The 15132-nt window shown below is 44.2% G+C and overlaps 1 protein-coding gene across 2 annotated transcripts in view; it reads left to right on the top strand.

The window, feature by feature from the left end:
* HAG1 (histone acetyltransferase of the GNAT family 1) overlaps positions 1–15132 on the top strand; it is a 92513-nt gene that overhangs the window by 20591 nt on the left and 56790 nt on the right. For both annotated transcript variants that reach the window (XM_087385058.1, XM_087385057.1), the window contains exon 5: positions 7684–7852. In XM_087385058.1, coding sequence (XP_087241184.1) covers positions 7684–7852 — 169 coding nt within the window. The remainder of the gene's footprint in view (positions 1–7683; positions 7853–15132) is intronic.

Here is a 15132-nt window from a genome sequence, read left to right on the forward strand (position 1 = left end):
TTGAGTGCAAAAAGAGAATTGCATTTGAAAAGGAGTCAGGTCTTGTAGTTTTTGGTACTCCTAGTACAGATGACAGGCACATGATCAACATTGGGCTTTTCTTGTCACTTGTTAGTGCAATCCTTCTATTCATGATGCCTGTATGACAGTTTTTGATGCTTCGGATGCCTGGTTCTTTAATAGTGGTGCTAGCAAGCACATCACTTCCTGCGGAAAGTTATTCAGCTCACTTATAGATGCACCAAACGGAGGAACCGTTACATGTGCAAATAATGCATCTTATTCAATTAAAGGCATTGGGTAGGTTGCCATTACTTCTGTATCAGGTGGTCTAGTCTCTCTACACAATGTACTATATGTACCAGGCATCCGCAAAACCTCATATCCATTCCAGCCTTAGCTGCTTGTGGATATTAGGTTCTCTTTGATGGTGTTAGTGGGGAACCGTTACATGTGCAAATAATGCATCTTATAAAGTTCAAGGCATTGGGCAGGTTGCCATTACTTCAGTATCTAGTCGTCTAGTCTCTCTACACAATGTACTATATGAACCAGGCAAAAACCTCATATCCATTTCAGCCTTAGCTACTTGGGGATATCAGGTCTTCTTTGATGGTGTTAGGTGTGCAGTCTATGATGTTACACATGCCTTCACCATGGTGTTGACTGGCATATTGCTTAGAGGATTTTACAGGCTTGATGCATATGACAGATGCTTGGATGATGCTGGACTTGCAATGCAGATGCTTATGCTGTTGATGCTTCTACCACGGCAGATACTCACTTATGGCATGAGACCTCAACTTTGGAGCTTTGATGAAGTTGTATAAGGAAGATATGGTTGTTGATCTTCCTAAGATGCATATGCCCTCAAAGCATGTTTGTGAAGCATGGACTTTGGAGCTTTGGTGAAGTTGCATAAGGAAGATATGGTTGATGATCTTCCTAAGATGCATATGCCCTCAAAGCATGTCTGTGAAGCATGTTTACATGGAAAAATGTACCGCTTTGCATTTCCCAAGGATGGAAAAGTTGGTGCACCTCGCAAGTTGTATTTGATTCACAGTGATGTTTGTGAACCCATGCAGGTTGCAGCTATCCAAAGGCAAAACAAGGCCTTACAAGGAAACATGGGGCCTTTCCACTATTCTAAGGAACGAAAGAAAGGATTGTTTTGCTGGAAATAAAAGAAGTCAATGCAGCAGGAGCTTACCAAGTGATGTTGACCAAAATTATAGTAAGAAAAAGGCTCCAAACTTGAGCACAGGTAGTCACCCTCGTAGGAGAGGTGAAATGGACAGCAAATGGCAACTGAGAGTGCCAAAAGAAGCTGGAATATGGAATTACAGCAAGATTATATGCTCCATAGCAATCAAGAGCTTGTGTGGAGGCTCCCACAAATGAAAGCTCGCAGCTCGAAGTAAAGAACCAGAAAATGAGAGCAAGGAGACTGCAAGAGAGGTCTCCAAAATGCAACAACAGGCTCCAAATGACCAAGTCAGCTGGTGTAGGGCTACTAAATGCAGTAGGAAGCTCCACGTGTGCAAGGCGGCTAATGTAGGTGCTCCATACTGCAGCAGCAAGCAGAGCAAATCGGCTGTCCAGAGCATCTGAAATGGCCCACATGTGTGAAAAGCGGCGGATTTGGGGCTCCTGTAGGCGTTGAAACAGCAAGGTGGCTCCTTTAGGGCTCCAAAATGCAAACCAGGGCCAAAATACAGCACTGGGAGCAGTAGGCTATGTAGCAGTAGCACCAAAAAGGTGTTTTCCCACGACGAAAGTGCTTGGGAGAGGCTCCAGGCATAGTCACAAGAAATGTTTCGAAACGTGAAAACGTGAAGCGTTTCTAAAAAAGCAAAATTTTTTTGAAACTCCTGGTTGTACTCTCTAGTGCCAAAAATGCCTATAATATGTCCCACATATATATGTAATGTTAAATTGATGATAAACATGTAGAAATACTAGTAATACCTACCATAAACATCTAGAATAGCAGCCATCCATTAAACATGTAGAAATACATGTAACCTACCATAAACATATAGAAAAAACATTAATACCTACCATAAACATGTAGAATAGCAGCCAACCACCATTAAAATTTAAGCCTCGTATTTATCACTGAAGTTTTCAACAGACATTATCCATAAATGAGTAGCAGCCAGCCAGCCTAGAGCCATGCTCCAGCCCCATGAATGATTAATCAGAAATTCAGAATTCAGATTTATCATTTGAGTCAAGAACACTGCATAGTAAATATTGAATAGTCAAGATATAAGTTCAAGTTTTGAAGCTTGAAAGTTCAGACATCAATTTGAAACCAGTTATAACTTATAAGTTAAGAGTCATGACTCAAATGCCAGCAGCCAGAAAGCATAAATTGAAACTTAAAAGTAGCAACTAGTAAACTGTAACTAACTAGAAGATACTAGTAGCTAGCTACAATCTCCCAAATACTGATTCTACTCTTCAAGGTCCACAGCTGGCTGAGATTCCCCATCAATGTCATCAGCATCAGCATCAGCATTAGCATCAGAACATAGTCACAACAAAATGCGTTTCATTGGAATTGAAACGTTTCGAAACGTTTCTCACCCAATGAAACGTGATTGGGGCAAATGAAAAATTGGGGCTTTATCCAAAGTCTTGTGATTTGGGGCTTTTTCTAAGGTTTCTAGACATTTGCGCCGACCTGCTCATCTTGGTACCCGTCCATACGTCCATTGAATTCGTGACCTCCCAGCATAGCGTGACGATCATGGAGCCCTGACAAGCCCGTACTATTTCGTTCGTACAGTGTATGGTTTGTCCGTACGACGATGTACAGTTTGGCTGTGAGCTTACGTACGGGACGCCCTTGACGTGCATCTTCCGTACAACCAGTACAGACCTAACATGAACCCTTCCGTACAATTATTGCGTAGACCCGTACGGTCCTTGGCGTAGGCATCCGTATAGTTGTACGGGTCCTTGACGTGGACATCTTGTAGTCGTATGGTCATAGCGTGGACCTCTTGTACAGTCCTGAGGTACTTACGTACGGTGAGTTGTTCTCTTCTTTCACCTAATTTCAGAGTCCTTCCAAATATGCATGCATGCACAGGCTATAGCCTCACTGTGAATGGGTTGTTGCAGGCAAAGCTTAGACCTACCTATATCTCTACTGTCAATTGAGTTCTCTCTTGCAAAGCTTAGAACCTACGTATATCTGACAAAGTATTTATCAGGTATATGCTGTGATACTTGAACCTTTCATCTTTTTTGGTGCATTATGCTGGCAGCTCTTTCCTCTTATCTGTTCAATGTTGTCAGTCTTAGTGATTGGAGCTGTATGTACTATGCACAGGTCATAGCATTGTATCATCATCTGAAGAGGATGATGTATATGAAGAAGAAGCAGAAGAAGAAGAGGCAGGAGTAGGTGCAACTGCAAGAGATGTAGATGCAGCACCCTCTCCTCCTGCAGCAGCTCATCGCCCATGGGTCTGTGATCGTGTGGCACGCAGTAACAATTCTCGCTCCTCAGCGAGATAGGCATACACATCATCATCCTCATTGCTGGGATGGAGCAAATCACCATCGTCCTCAGGTACCTCCACGTGTATTTTATTTGGATTCACCTCGATTGGACCTTGTGTCTTCTTCATTTGCCGAAGGAGACACAAGTTTGCATGGACATACACAAGCCTACCACAAAAATTATAGCAGTCATGCTTCAAAGTTCAACACAACTTTCGAATTTTCAGATTTCAATCTTGCTGTAAATTTGATTACTTACCTCTCAAGTTGAGGGGTGGATAGTCTATTTCTTTTCTTGGTGTGTATAAGGGAGAATACACTCCAATTCCTCTCGCAGGCACTAGATGAGCAGTCTTGTGAGAGGACTCTAATGGCAAGCAGCCTCAAGGCCGGAGTGCTCTTGCCATACTTGTCCCACCATGAAATAGGCCTCAATTGGGGGCCTCACAGATGCATGCATGCACAAGCTGTACCAAACTCCCCAAAGGAGTTTCTGAATGCGAGTTCATCCTCCACGGAGTTCTGCTGAGTTGCATCAGGGTATGCTCTCTCTAGGAACTTGGTCCATCCCTGTAGGCTGTGACAACTCCTTCATCATCAGTTTGGCCCTCCCTTCTCCATAGAGGGTGCAAAATGTGGGCTACTGCATGGATTGGCCTATGAAATTTATTCCATCTAGTCTCCCATATATCCAAGATTTGTTGCAGCCTGCCATAACAATGAACACATCCGAAATTCTAAGTAAAAGAAAGTCTCACGATTATTGATATTAGAATAATTTGAAATGGAAAGGAAATGCAGGCAAAAGATGAAACTTATTACTTGGATGTACCTATCTCTCTGCAACCAAGTGCAGCCCTTCATTGCCTCTCCAACCTTCTCCATGAACTCATACACCAATCCTATAGTGCAGCCCTCTTTGTCAGTGAGGCGAAGAGTAATAAAGAGGGGCTTTACAATGCCAATGATTTCCTCAGCTGCATGCCAAAAGTCTCCATCAAATATGATGTCCTCAAATGCCCTTGCCGTTGGTTTGTTGGACTTATCCCATCCTATCCATTCCTCACTCACAACCATGCGTTGCAAATTGGCCTTCACTTTTACCAAGCGTGCCAAGATAATGAAGAGATAGGCAAAGCGAGTTTTGGGGGGTTTCAAAATCTCCAATGTGCTGTGCTCTCTGAAAATAGCAAGGGCTCTATGCTTTCAGGTAATGAAGGTCACCGAAGCTCGTGCCTTATCAACCACCGTAGCTACCCATGGAAGCTTGCCTATATCCTCAATAAGGAGATCCAAACCGTGTGCGGCACAAGGTGTCCAAAAAATGTGGCTGTACTCACTCTCTATTAGTGCACCCATCCGTTGACAATTACTAGCATTATCAGTGATGACCTGCACCACGTTTTGAGGTCCCATATCCTCAATAGCCCTCTTAATATGACCATAAATATAATCACCTGTATGAGACTCATTGGCTGCATCTATGGACCTCAGAAACACAGTGCCAACACAACATGACACAAGGATGTTGATAAGAGGCCTCCTCTTTGTATCTGACCATCCATCAGACATGATAATGCATCCATATGTCTTCCATGCTGCCTTAATGGGCTGAAGCTCCTTTTTTACCTCGAACCGCTCTGCATGCAAGTCTCGAGTGCACAGCGTCTCTGAAGATAGAGGCTTAAATGATGGTCCTGCATCTCCCACTGCTTGCACAAACTCCATAAATGCAGGAGTTTGAGCAATATTAAATGGCAAATCACACTCGTAGAAGAACCTGTGACATGCCATGCCCTACGTGCATTTCTGGATAGACCTACAGCCCAACCAGCCCGTAAAGTTCCTGCCCTTGCTGCTCTGCTTTTCCCCCTTGCTGAATTGGATGAGGCTGCACGCATATCTGTAGATACAACCTGTGTAGGTAATGTAGTGGCCGATGACAAAAGCATAGGTGGTGGTCTAGATGTAGCATTCAATGGAAGACTTGACATGGGACTCCCAGGAGGAGATCCATGCATAGAAATAGCTTGGGGAGCCTCAAGTCTCTGTCTCTTCGATGAGCCTGGAATGCCTCCCAAAACAAGAAGCACATCATCTGGGACATCTCCTGCACAACTATTTACTCCCCTTCTAGAGATGCCAAGCAAGTGAGCTCTCACACGAGGTGCGCTTCCACGATAGGTGCCCCCACAGTGCTTGCACTTCCACTTCTTTGTCTCGGAAGCACCATAAGATTCCTCCACATCCACCTCCTTCCAAACGGGATCTTTTGAATGGCCCATTTTCTTCCCTTGTGAATCAGAAATTTCAGATAGCCTAGGCTAGTAGGCCCTAGAAGGCTGAATCAGTGAGGCTGTGACCTGTGCATAGTACATATAGCTCCAATCACTAAGATTGACAACATTGAACAGATAAGAGGAAAGAGCTGCCAGCATAATGCACCAAAAAAGATGAAAGGTTCAAGTATCACAGCACATACCTGATAAATACTTTGTCAGATATACGTAGGTTCTAAGCTTTGCAAGAGAGAACTCAATTGACAGTAGAGATATAGGTAGGTCTAAGCTTTGCTTGCAACAAGCCATTCACGGTGAGGCTGTAGCCTGTGCATGCATGCATATTTGAAAGGACTCTGAAATTAGGTGAAAGAAGAGGACCAACTCACCGTACGTCAGTACCTCAGGACCGTACAGGAGGTCCACGCTATGACTGTATGACTACAAGACGTCCACGTCAAGGACTCGTACAATTGTAAAGGATCGTACGGGTCTACGCAATAACCATACGGAAGGGCTCAGGTCAGGTCTGTACTGGTTGTACGGAAGATGCATGTCAGGGTGTAATTCCATACGGAAGCTCATAGCCAAACTGCATGTCGTCGTACGGACGAACCGTACACTGTATGGACGAAATAGTACGGGCTTGTTAGAGCTCCACGCTATGCCGGGAGGTCACGAATTCGATGGACGTACGGAAGGGTACTGGGATGAGCAGGTCGACACAAATATCTAGAAACCTTAGAAAAAGCCCCAAATCACAAGACTTTGGATAAAGCCCCAATTTTTCATTTGCCTCAATCACGTTTCATTGGGTGAGAAACGTTTCGAAACATTTCACTTCCAATGAAACGCGTTTTGTTGTGACTATGGAGCCTCTAGGTAGTTACTTGTGAGTCGTAGTTGACTAAGCAGTCAACTATATTTAGCTCTTTTGCCGCCATTTCCATGGAATTATTTAAAGTATGTGCTAGCTTATGTACAGTGTGAATGTCATCATTCATGATTTGTATCCACTGAAAACTTAAATTTATCCTTATTTTTTGGGAAACCTATATCAATACTTGCACCTGCAATTTTTCCATAAAAGGACTTACCTAAGGTTCCAAAGGCATTAGCAATTGCTATAGGAAAAGTAACAAGCCCATTGTGTGTCTCACTTCCCTTGGTCTCCAACATGAGCCCATTGCAGCATTCCTCTCTTCTTAAAAGGCATGCATTGGCATCCTTGTGCTGCAGGTATCCTCTAGGCCTGCTTCTCCCCTCGTTGTGCACTTAGATGCAAGGCGCACATGGCAGCCCGCGCTCTCTGTCAATCTTCTTCTTTGTACATGCAGTGCAAGGCAAAGGACTGTCTTTCCCATTGCACATATAGCCGACTTCAAGTCCCATCATCATTTTACCTTTTTTCTTTTGCTTCATATCTAGATTCTATCATGATTCATGCATGCATTTGCACCATTTTTATCTTGCAAATTGTTACGTTCTCGCAACATGTTGTAGGACTTGTGATTTCACAAGTATAATTCATATACTTACATATAAACGAGTTTTGATGTTGGAAAAGTGATTGATGAAAAAAATGGATTAGGTTGATGCAGGCTGAACTTTGAAGTATTGTTATGCACCTAGCTAGGTGATCAATTTGCACCATTAGAAATGTTACAGTTTGGGCTGCTAGGTGGTTGTTTCTTCTTTTTTCTCCCTTTCTGACTTTCTGTGCACATTTGTGTGTTGGGAGGGGGGGGATGTGATTTCTTTTTGCTTTTGTTGGGGTTGTGCCTCGGGGGGGGGGGGGGGGGGTACCTCTCCACTTTATGTTGTTTTTCATATATAGAACAGCTGCAAATGGTAATTACATTTTGCAGCTGTTTTTGACTTGCAGTCAGAAATTTGGAGAGATAGCCTTCTGTGCAATAACAGCAGATGAACAAGTAAAGGGCTATGGAACACGGCTAATGAATCATTTGAAGCAGCATGCTCGAGATGTTGATGGACTGGATCACTTTCTCACATATGCTGACAACAACGCTGTCGGTTATTTTATTAAACAAGTACTTTCGGCTACTTATATTTTTGCTTTGTTAGAAATTGTGAATTATAACATAAAAATAGTCAAATAGTTGCTTTCTGCCAAGATCAGTCGCAAGAGGCTTCCGAGTGTTGGTATGCTTTGTCTTTGTTGGTTTGTTTGGCTGCTACTGTCTTTTTAGTGCAGATCTTAAACATTAATTCTTGTCTTTTTAGTGCAGATCTTAAACATTAATTCTTGGATGTGATTTCTTGAAGAGAGAATCTGTTACAAAGTGTTCAGCGTGAGCTGTCTGATACAAAATCCAACGTGAATCAATATTACAAGAGCTTCAAGCTTATTTCAAATTGGCAACATGCCACTTGTCTAAAATCTAGACTAAAGTCCTATTACATGCCACTAAGGGAAACTCTGGAGTCTTCAAAGCAGTTGGTCACGCGAACCGTCTCCTAGATGCTTGTTAGGCTCCGTAGTGCTTAGGGAAAATAACCCTTCCTAGTACTTGCAACAATTAATTAAAGCGCACCACTATGGCACCCATTAATTGTTAGCGCTTTGCATGCAAATAACACAATGTGGACTAATTCTAGTCATGCTGGGGACGCCCACTGAACACATGTGCACATATAACAAATATATAAAAATATATTTATTCTCTGGTTGATCGGAGTCAACACTCTTGATAATAATTAAGGAGCTTTGACCAAGGATCGAGGTGCCTTAATTATAATCAAGTCTCTCCAACCGAAGTTGGCACATCTTGGTTAACTGTAGTTAATCCTCTTGGCGCATGCCAAGTCTTGTTGATCGAAGTCAACACTCTCTGACCGTAGTCAGCTCTGTGGTTCTCTGGTTAATAGTTAATCCTCTTAGTAATAAACCAAGTCTCCCCAACCAAAGTCAAGCTTACTTGACCAAAGTCAAGTATCTTTGATCCTAGTCAATTCTTTGACCATTAAAGGAACTCTTTGACCATAATTAACACATATGAAAACTCTTTAATTATGATCAGATAAATGGTCAACTGTACTTTGACTTAGGATATTTACATTGTGGTGACATGCCCTCGGCTTCTATTTAGTTGACCTCAACTGAAAAGCTTCCTTGTAAACATCCAAAAGTTGTGGATGATTGGACAGCATGTCTTTATCCATCCACTTGGCATCCAATGCTGTATAATTCTTGAATTTTACAAGATACCTATAAAACTCCTTGCCTTTTGAGGGCCTTTGCGTGTTGGGGTAAAGGCACATTGCCACCCTTTTGTTAAAGATAAGACATCTATGACTGTCTTAAGACAGTCATAGGGTAAAACCTAATCCTAATAAAACTAATGAGTTTGTGGTGTGGCTCATCACTTCACACCCGCACACCAGAGTCTTCTCTCTCTCACACTCTCCTCCCTCTTGCTCTTTTTCCCCCTTCAGGCCTTTCAACTGGTATCAGAGCCATCTCTCCCTCTACCCTAGCCTACCCACCCCCCTCGACCTCTACCTAGCCTCTTCACGGGCCAACGGGCCAGAAGGCTGACAGCGCCGTACGGACGTACGTCGTCCGTACATCCGTACGGACGGGCGTCGCACCGGCAGCAAGCGGAGCACAGCGACGGCATTGCATCGCGGGCGCGGGCACAGATCAGGGCGCGGGCGCGGTCGCGGGTGTAGAGCAGGGCACGACGCGGGCGCGGGCGCGGGCGTAGAGCAGGGCAGCAGTTGCTAGCTGCTAGCCTGCGCAGGGGCAGCCTGTGCACAGCACCAGGCTGCGCGGAACCAGAGCGCGCAGCGCGCGCTCAGGTACGGACATCCGTACCTGCTGCTGTACGGACTCCGTACAGGAGCCGTACATCCGTACGGATCTACACTCCGCAGGTACAGGGAGCTGCATCAGGGAGACAGTTGAATTTTTTTTTTCTTCTCTCTTCTGGGATTCCGTACACTGCGCAGGTACAGGAAGTACAGCAGGCGCAGATTTTTTCTTTGGGAAGAAAAAGAAGGAGAAAGAGCTCTCTGCTCTTGATTCAGGGTCATTTTTCAGTTCACAAAACTGTGTTATCTTGAAAGTACAGCAAGTACCTTCATTTACCTCGTGCTTGAGGTGAAGAGAACCACAGTGTGTGGTTGATTGCACAGTTATCTGTTTTCGTGAAGGAAATGCCTTGATTTTGCAGAGGACTTTTATGCTTTTACTGGGCTTGAATCTCAGTTTCCGGGTGAGTAGATCATAGGGCTTTTGCCTGGCAGTTGATGCTTTGTATGCCTTGAGGTAGTGTGGTGCCACAGAGCACACATTTGCCTCGATTTCCGCAGTGTCGAGGTGACATTTTCTTGCAGGTCACATTTCTTGTGCAACACTCCGAGAACCTCAGTTGAGCCACGCTTGGCCAGGGCACATCGAGTTTACTCGGTCCCTAACTGTCCATCGTTGACAGTGCTCAAAAGGTTCATCATTGAGTGTTTGTACGTTGGGATCTGTGTATGTCATTTCTACACAGGACAGTATATGCATTACACTGTTGGTTGATTTTGTCAGAGAGATTTTCACATTGCATGCTACCTCAGTGTTGAGGTGTTCTTCACTTGGTTCAGGTGTCAGATCAAGGGGCTTTTGCCCAGATTTTGTTTGATAGCACTTGGGATACCGACAGAGATCTTCAGATGCATTTTATCCCCTTGGCAGAAGGGTGATTGCTTGGGATTTATCCCATTTTCTGTTGCAGGTTTTGTGACAGGCTGAAGTGTCATTTTTTTTTTTTTGGGTGTTTGCCAAGTGGTTTATGCATATTAACTCAGTGCAATACCTCATCTGAGGTGGGAGAAGTGATCAGTACAGCCAGTACAGCAGTGTTTACAGCAGTGTTTGTGCCAGTACAGCCAGTACAGCAGTGTTTACAGCAGTGTTTGTGCTTTGTCAGCTGATTATGCACTGTTAAGCACTTGTTGAGCAGCTGCAGCAGTCTGAAATTATTGTTTTTATGCCTATTTGAGCATGGTACAGTGTTTCAGAAGGTACAGTAACTGGGAGAATTTTCTGTTTTGCTGCAGATTTCCTGACAGTAAAAAACAGCACTATTGTGAGTGCTCCTGGCTCTTGATAGAGCAGGTTTTTTCTGAGAAATCAGAATTTTTTATTCAGTCTTTTTTACTTCCAGGGAATCAGATACTTTCCTTATCTGATATGGCATCAGGGGGAAGTGAATCTTCAATTCTGAACATAAAGAAACTGGAAGGAGCACACAATTATGCATTATGGGCAGAACAGTGCTTGAATGTACTTCTGTTAAAGAAGATTTCTAAGCCCATAAGGGTGAAGGGTGTCAAGCCATCTGACATGGCAGCTGATGATTGGGAAGAGCTTGATTTGTCCGCAAGGGCAGCTATCATGCTCACTATTTCTGACACTCTTGTGTTCAATGTTCAGGCTGAAAAGACCTCTTATGGTCTATGGCAAAGGCTAGAAGAATTGTATGCCCAAAAGAGCTCAGCCAGTAAGGTTTATTGGTTGAAGAAGCTGGTTGATCTTCGCATGAAGGAAGGTACAGCTATGACCTCACACTTGAGTGAGTTCAATGCCATCTTTACACAGCTGATTGCACAGGGATTGAATCTTGATGAGGAGTTCAAGGCTACTTTCTTGCTGTGTACCCTCCCTGAGAGTTGGGACACTTTCAAGACCACCCTGTCAAATTCGAATGTCACTCTTATTTATGCTGATGTAGAGAGCTCTCTCCTTATGGAGGAGATGAGTAGGAAGAATAATGCGAGCAGCAAGTCTTCAAATGCCTTGCAGGTACAGGATAGAGGCAGGACTCAGCAGAAGGGGAGATCTGCTAGTAAGTCCAAATCCCGCAGTCAGTCCCGTGGCAAAAAGGATATTGAATGCTTTTATTGTGGCAAGAAGGGACATGTGAAGTCTAAGTGCTTCAAGTTCATACGGGATCAGAAAGCCAAGAAGGCTGAAACAAAGGATGTAGGCAATGGAAGCAAAGGCAAAGGCAAGGCCAAGGCAGATGACTTGGATGCAGTGAATGTTGCAGCAGAGGACAGTGACAGTGACATACATGATGTTTTATGCTCTTCTGCTGTAATAGCACATGCTTTGGTTATTGATGGCCATGACATGCACACCTGGCTCTTGGATTCAGGTGCTTCTTTTCATGTTACTCCTCATAGGGAGTGGTTTACTTCCTACACAGGTACTCATGGAGTTGTTCATCTTGGGAACAACTATGCATGTCAGATTGCAGGGATTGGCAGTATACAGATAGTATTTCCTGATGGACGCATATTCATGCTTGATGGTGTTCGCCATGTGCCGCAAATCAAGAAAAATCTGATTAGCACTGGCTTAGTGGATGACAGTGGTTACCACACCACATTTGGGGATTCCAAATGGGTGATTACTGATGGCCAGGTTGTAGTGGCTGAGGGTTTTAAGAGTGATACCTTGTACCCTCTTTATGTTTCCAGTGTGGGTAATCATGTTGTTGCCATAACCGAGCTGCCAAAGGTTTCATTGTGGCATAGCCGGTTGGGACACATGTCTGTTAAAGGAATGCAAGAACTGTCACGTTTGGGTTATCTGCCGTCTCTTTCTTTTTCAGATTTGCCTACTTGTGATCATTGCATATTTGGCAAGCATTCTGTGACTCCTCATAAGAGGAGAACTCCCCAGAGTAGAGCACCACTTGATCTAGTGCACACTGATTTGTGTGAGATGCCACAGTTATCACTAGGGGGTGCAAAATATTTTATTACTTTCATTGATGATGCCACACGCAAAGTGTGGGTCTATTTCTTGAAGCATAAGGGCGATGCCTTAGATGCTTTCAAGAAGTTTGTTGCTCAGGTTGAGAATCGGACAGGTCGCAGGCTGAAATGCCTCAGATCCGATAATGGGGGTGAGTATGTGTCACATACTTTTGTGCAGTTTTGCCAAGCTAAGGGCATCAAACAGGAACTCACAGCCCCTCATAATGCATCTCAAAATGGTGCAAGTGAGCGTATGAATAGAACTATTCAGGAGAAGGTTCGATGTATGTTGTCTTATGCTGCATTACCCCATGGCTTTTGGGCAGAAGCCGTGCAAACAGCAGTTCACATTATTAACAGGTCACCAAACAAGGCTTTGGAGTTGAAAGTGCCAGAGGAGGTGTGGTCTGGCAAGCCACCTTCATATAAGCACTTACGTGTATTTGGCTGCGAGTGCTTTGCTCATGTACGCAAAGAACTACGCACCAAACTGGATCCAAAGTCTATCAGATGCATCTTTATGGGTTATGGTGACGAAGGTGAAATGGGGTACAGGTTATGGGATCCCGTTAAACGGAAGATTATACGCAGCAATGATGTCATCTTTAAAGAGGATAGTGTACACAAGGAACCCGTGCAACCTGTGGAATACAGGAGGGTTATTTATGATGATGTTGGACAGCAAAGAATGCCCATTTATATGCAGCAGCAGGCTGCTGCAGATAACCCTGTTCAAGAGGGTATACAGGCTGAAAATCAGCCAGATAATTTTGCCAATGATGCACCACTGGATATGCCAGCAGATGGGGCTGTAGAACAGCGAGATATGGTAATACAGCCACCCGTCATGCATGACGAACAGGCTGGACAGCAGCCTAATCCGGAACATTTTGTTAGGAGGAGCACCCGTGTACAACGGCCTCCTGCGAGGTTTGTTCCAGGAGCCAATAATGTGGCTGATTTTATCATGCTGACAAATTGTGGTGAGCCTTCCAGCTTCAAGGAAGCTATGGGAAGAACAGAGAAAAAGAAGTGGAAGAAAGCCATGCAGTCAGAAATGGACTCCCTACTTCAAAATGATACATGGGACTTGGTGCAGCTACCTGCAGGCAGAAAGGTTTTGCCATGCAAGTGGGTTTACAAAGTCAAAGTGGATTCAAATGCTTTACCGAGGTATAAGGCCAGATTGGTTGCCAAGGGATTTAAGCAGGAGAAGGGCATTGACTTTGATGAGATCTTTTCCCCTGTAGTCAAGATGACTACTTTGAGAGCAGTGTTAGCTCTTGTTGCTCATGACGACATGGATTTATGTCAGATGGATGTGAAGACAGCCTTTCTTCACGGAGATCTCCATGATGAGATCTATATGAGTCAGCCAGAGGGATATGCTGTTGAAGGGAAAGAGCAGCTTGTGTGTAAGCTCAAGAGGAGCTTGTATGGACTCAAGCAGGCGCCAAGAGAATGGTACAAGAAGTTTGATGCCTTCATGCAGTCCCAAGGGTATCATAGGTGTGAGACCGATCATTGCTTGTACACCAAACGGGCAAAGGATGGCAGTTTGATGCTACTCATTCTATATGTGGATGACATGCTTATTGCCAGTAAATCTCAGCATGAGATTAGTGCTTTGAAGAAACAACTGCATAAGTCTTTTGACATGAAAGACTTGGGTGATGCAAATCATATTCTTGGCATGCGGATTACTCGTGATAGGTCCAAGGGACTTTTGTTTCTGTCACAGAAAGAGTACATTGACAAAGTACTGCAGCGCTTTAAAATGGAGGGGGGGAAGTCTATTAGTACCCCGTTGCCTCCACATTTAAAACTCAGCAGTAAGGACAGCCCCAGATCAGATGATGATAAGGCTGAAATGGCCAAGGTTCCGTATGCATCTGCAGCTGGATCTTTGATGTATGCCATGGTTGCCACTCGTCCGGATATTGCTTTTGCGGTGGGAGTCATCAGCAGGTATATGGAGCAAATCCAGGCAAGCGGCACTGGGAAGCAGTGAAAGGTGTCTTGAGGTATCTCAAGGGTACCAAAGACTTGTGCATATGCTATGGTAGGCAGGATGCATTGGTGCATGGTTTTACAGATTCAGACTATGCAGGCAATGCAGATAACCGGAAGTCTACTACCGGTTATATTTTCACATTTGCAGGAGGTGCTATATCATGGGTGTCTCGGTTGCAGAAATGCATTGCACTGTCAACTACTGAAGCTGAATATGTTGCAGCCACTGAGGCTTGCAAGGAAGCAATATGGCTTACTCGGCTGGTGGGAGACTTGGGCATTACAGGAGATATGCCAGTTTTGCATTGTGATAGTCAGAGTGCTATCATGTTGGCAAAGAATCCGGTCTTTCATCAGAAGACCAAGCACATAGATGTGAAATATCATTTCATCAGGGAGGTACTGGAAGACAAGCGACTTGAGCTTGTGAAGGTGCATACTGATGATAATCCTGCTGATTTGCTCACTAAGAGCTTGCCTACAGAGCGGTTTGCACATTGCCGCCACATCATGGGATTAGGATGAGACCACTCTTATTTTA

The sequence above is a fragment of the Dipteris shenzhenensis genome, chromosome 14, assembly GCF_047967505.1.
Source record: "Dipteris shenzhenensis isolate YYH24624 ecotype China chromosome 14, Dip_SZ_1.0, whole genome shotgun sequence".
Classification (NCBI taxonomy): Eukaryota; Viridiplantae; Streptophyta; class Polypodiopsida; order Gleicheniales; family Dipteridaceae; genus Dipteris; species Dipteris shenzhenensis.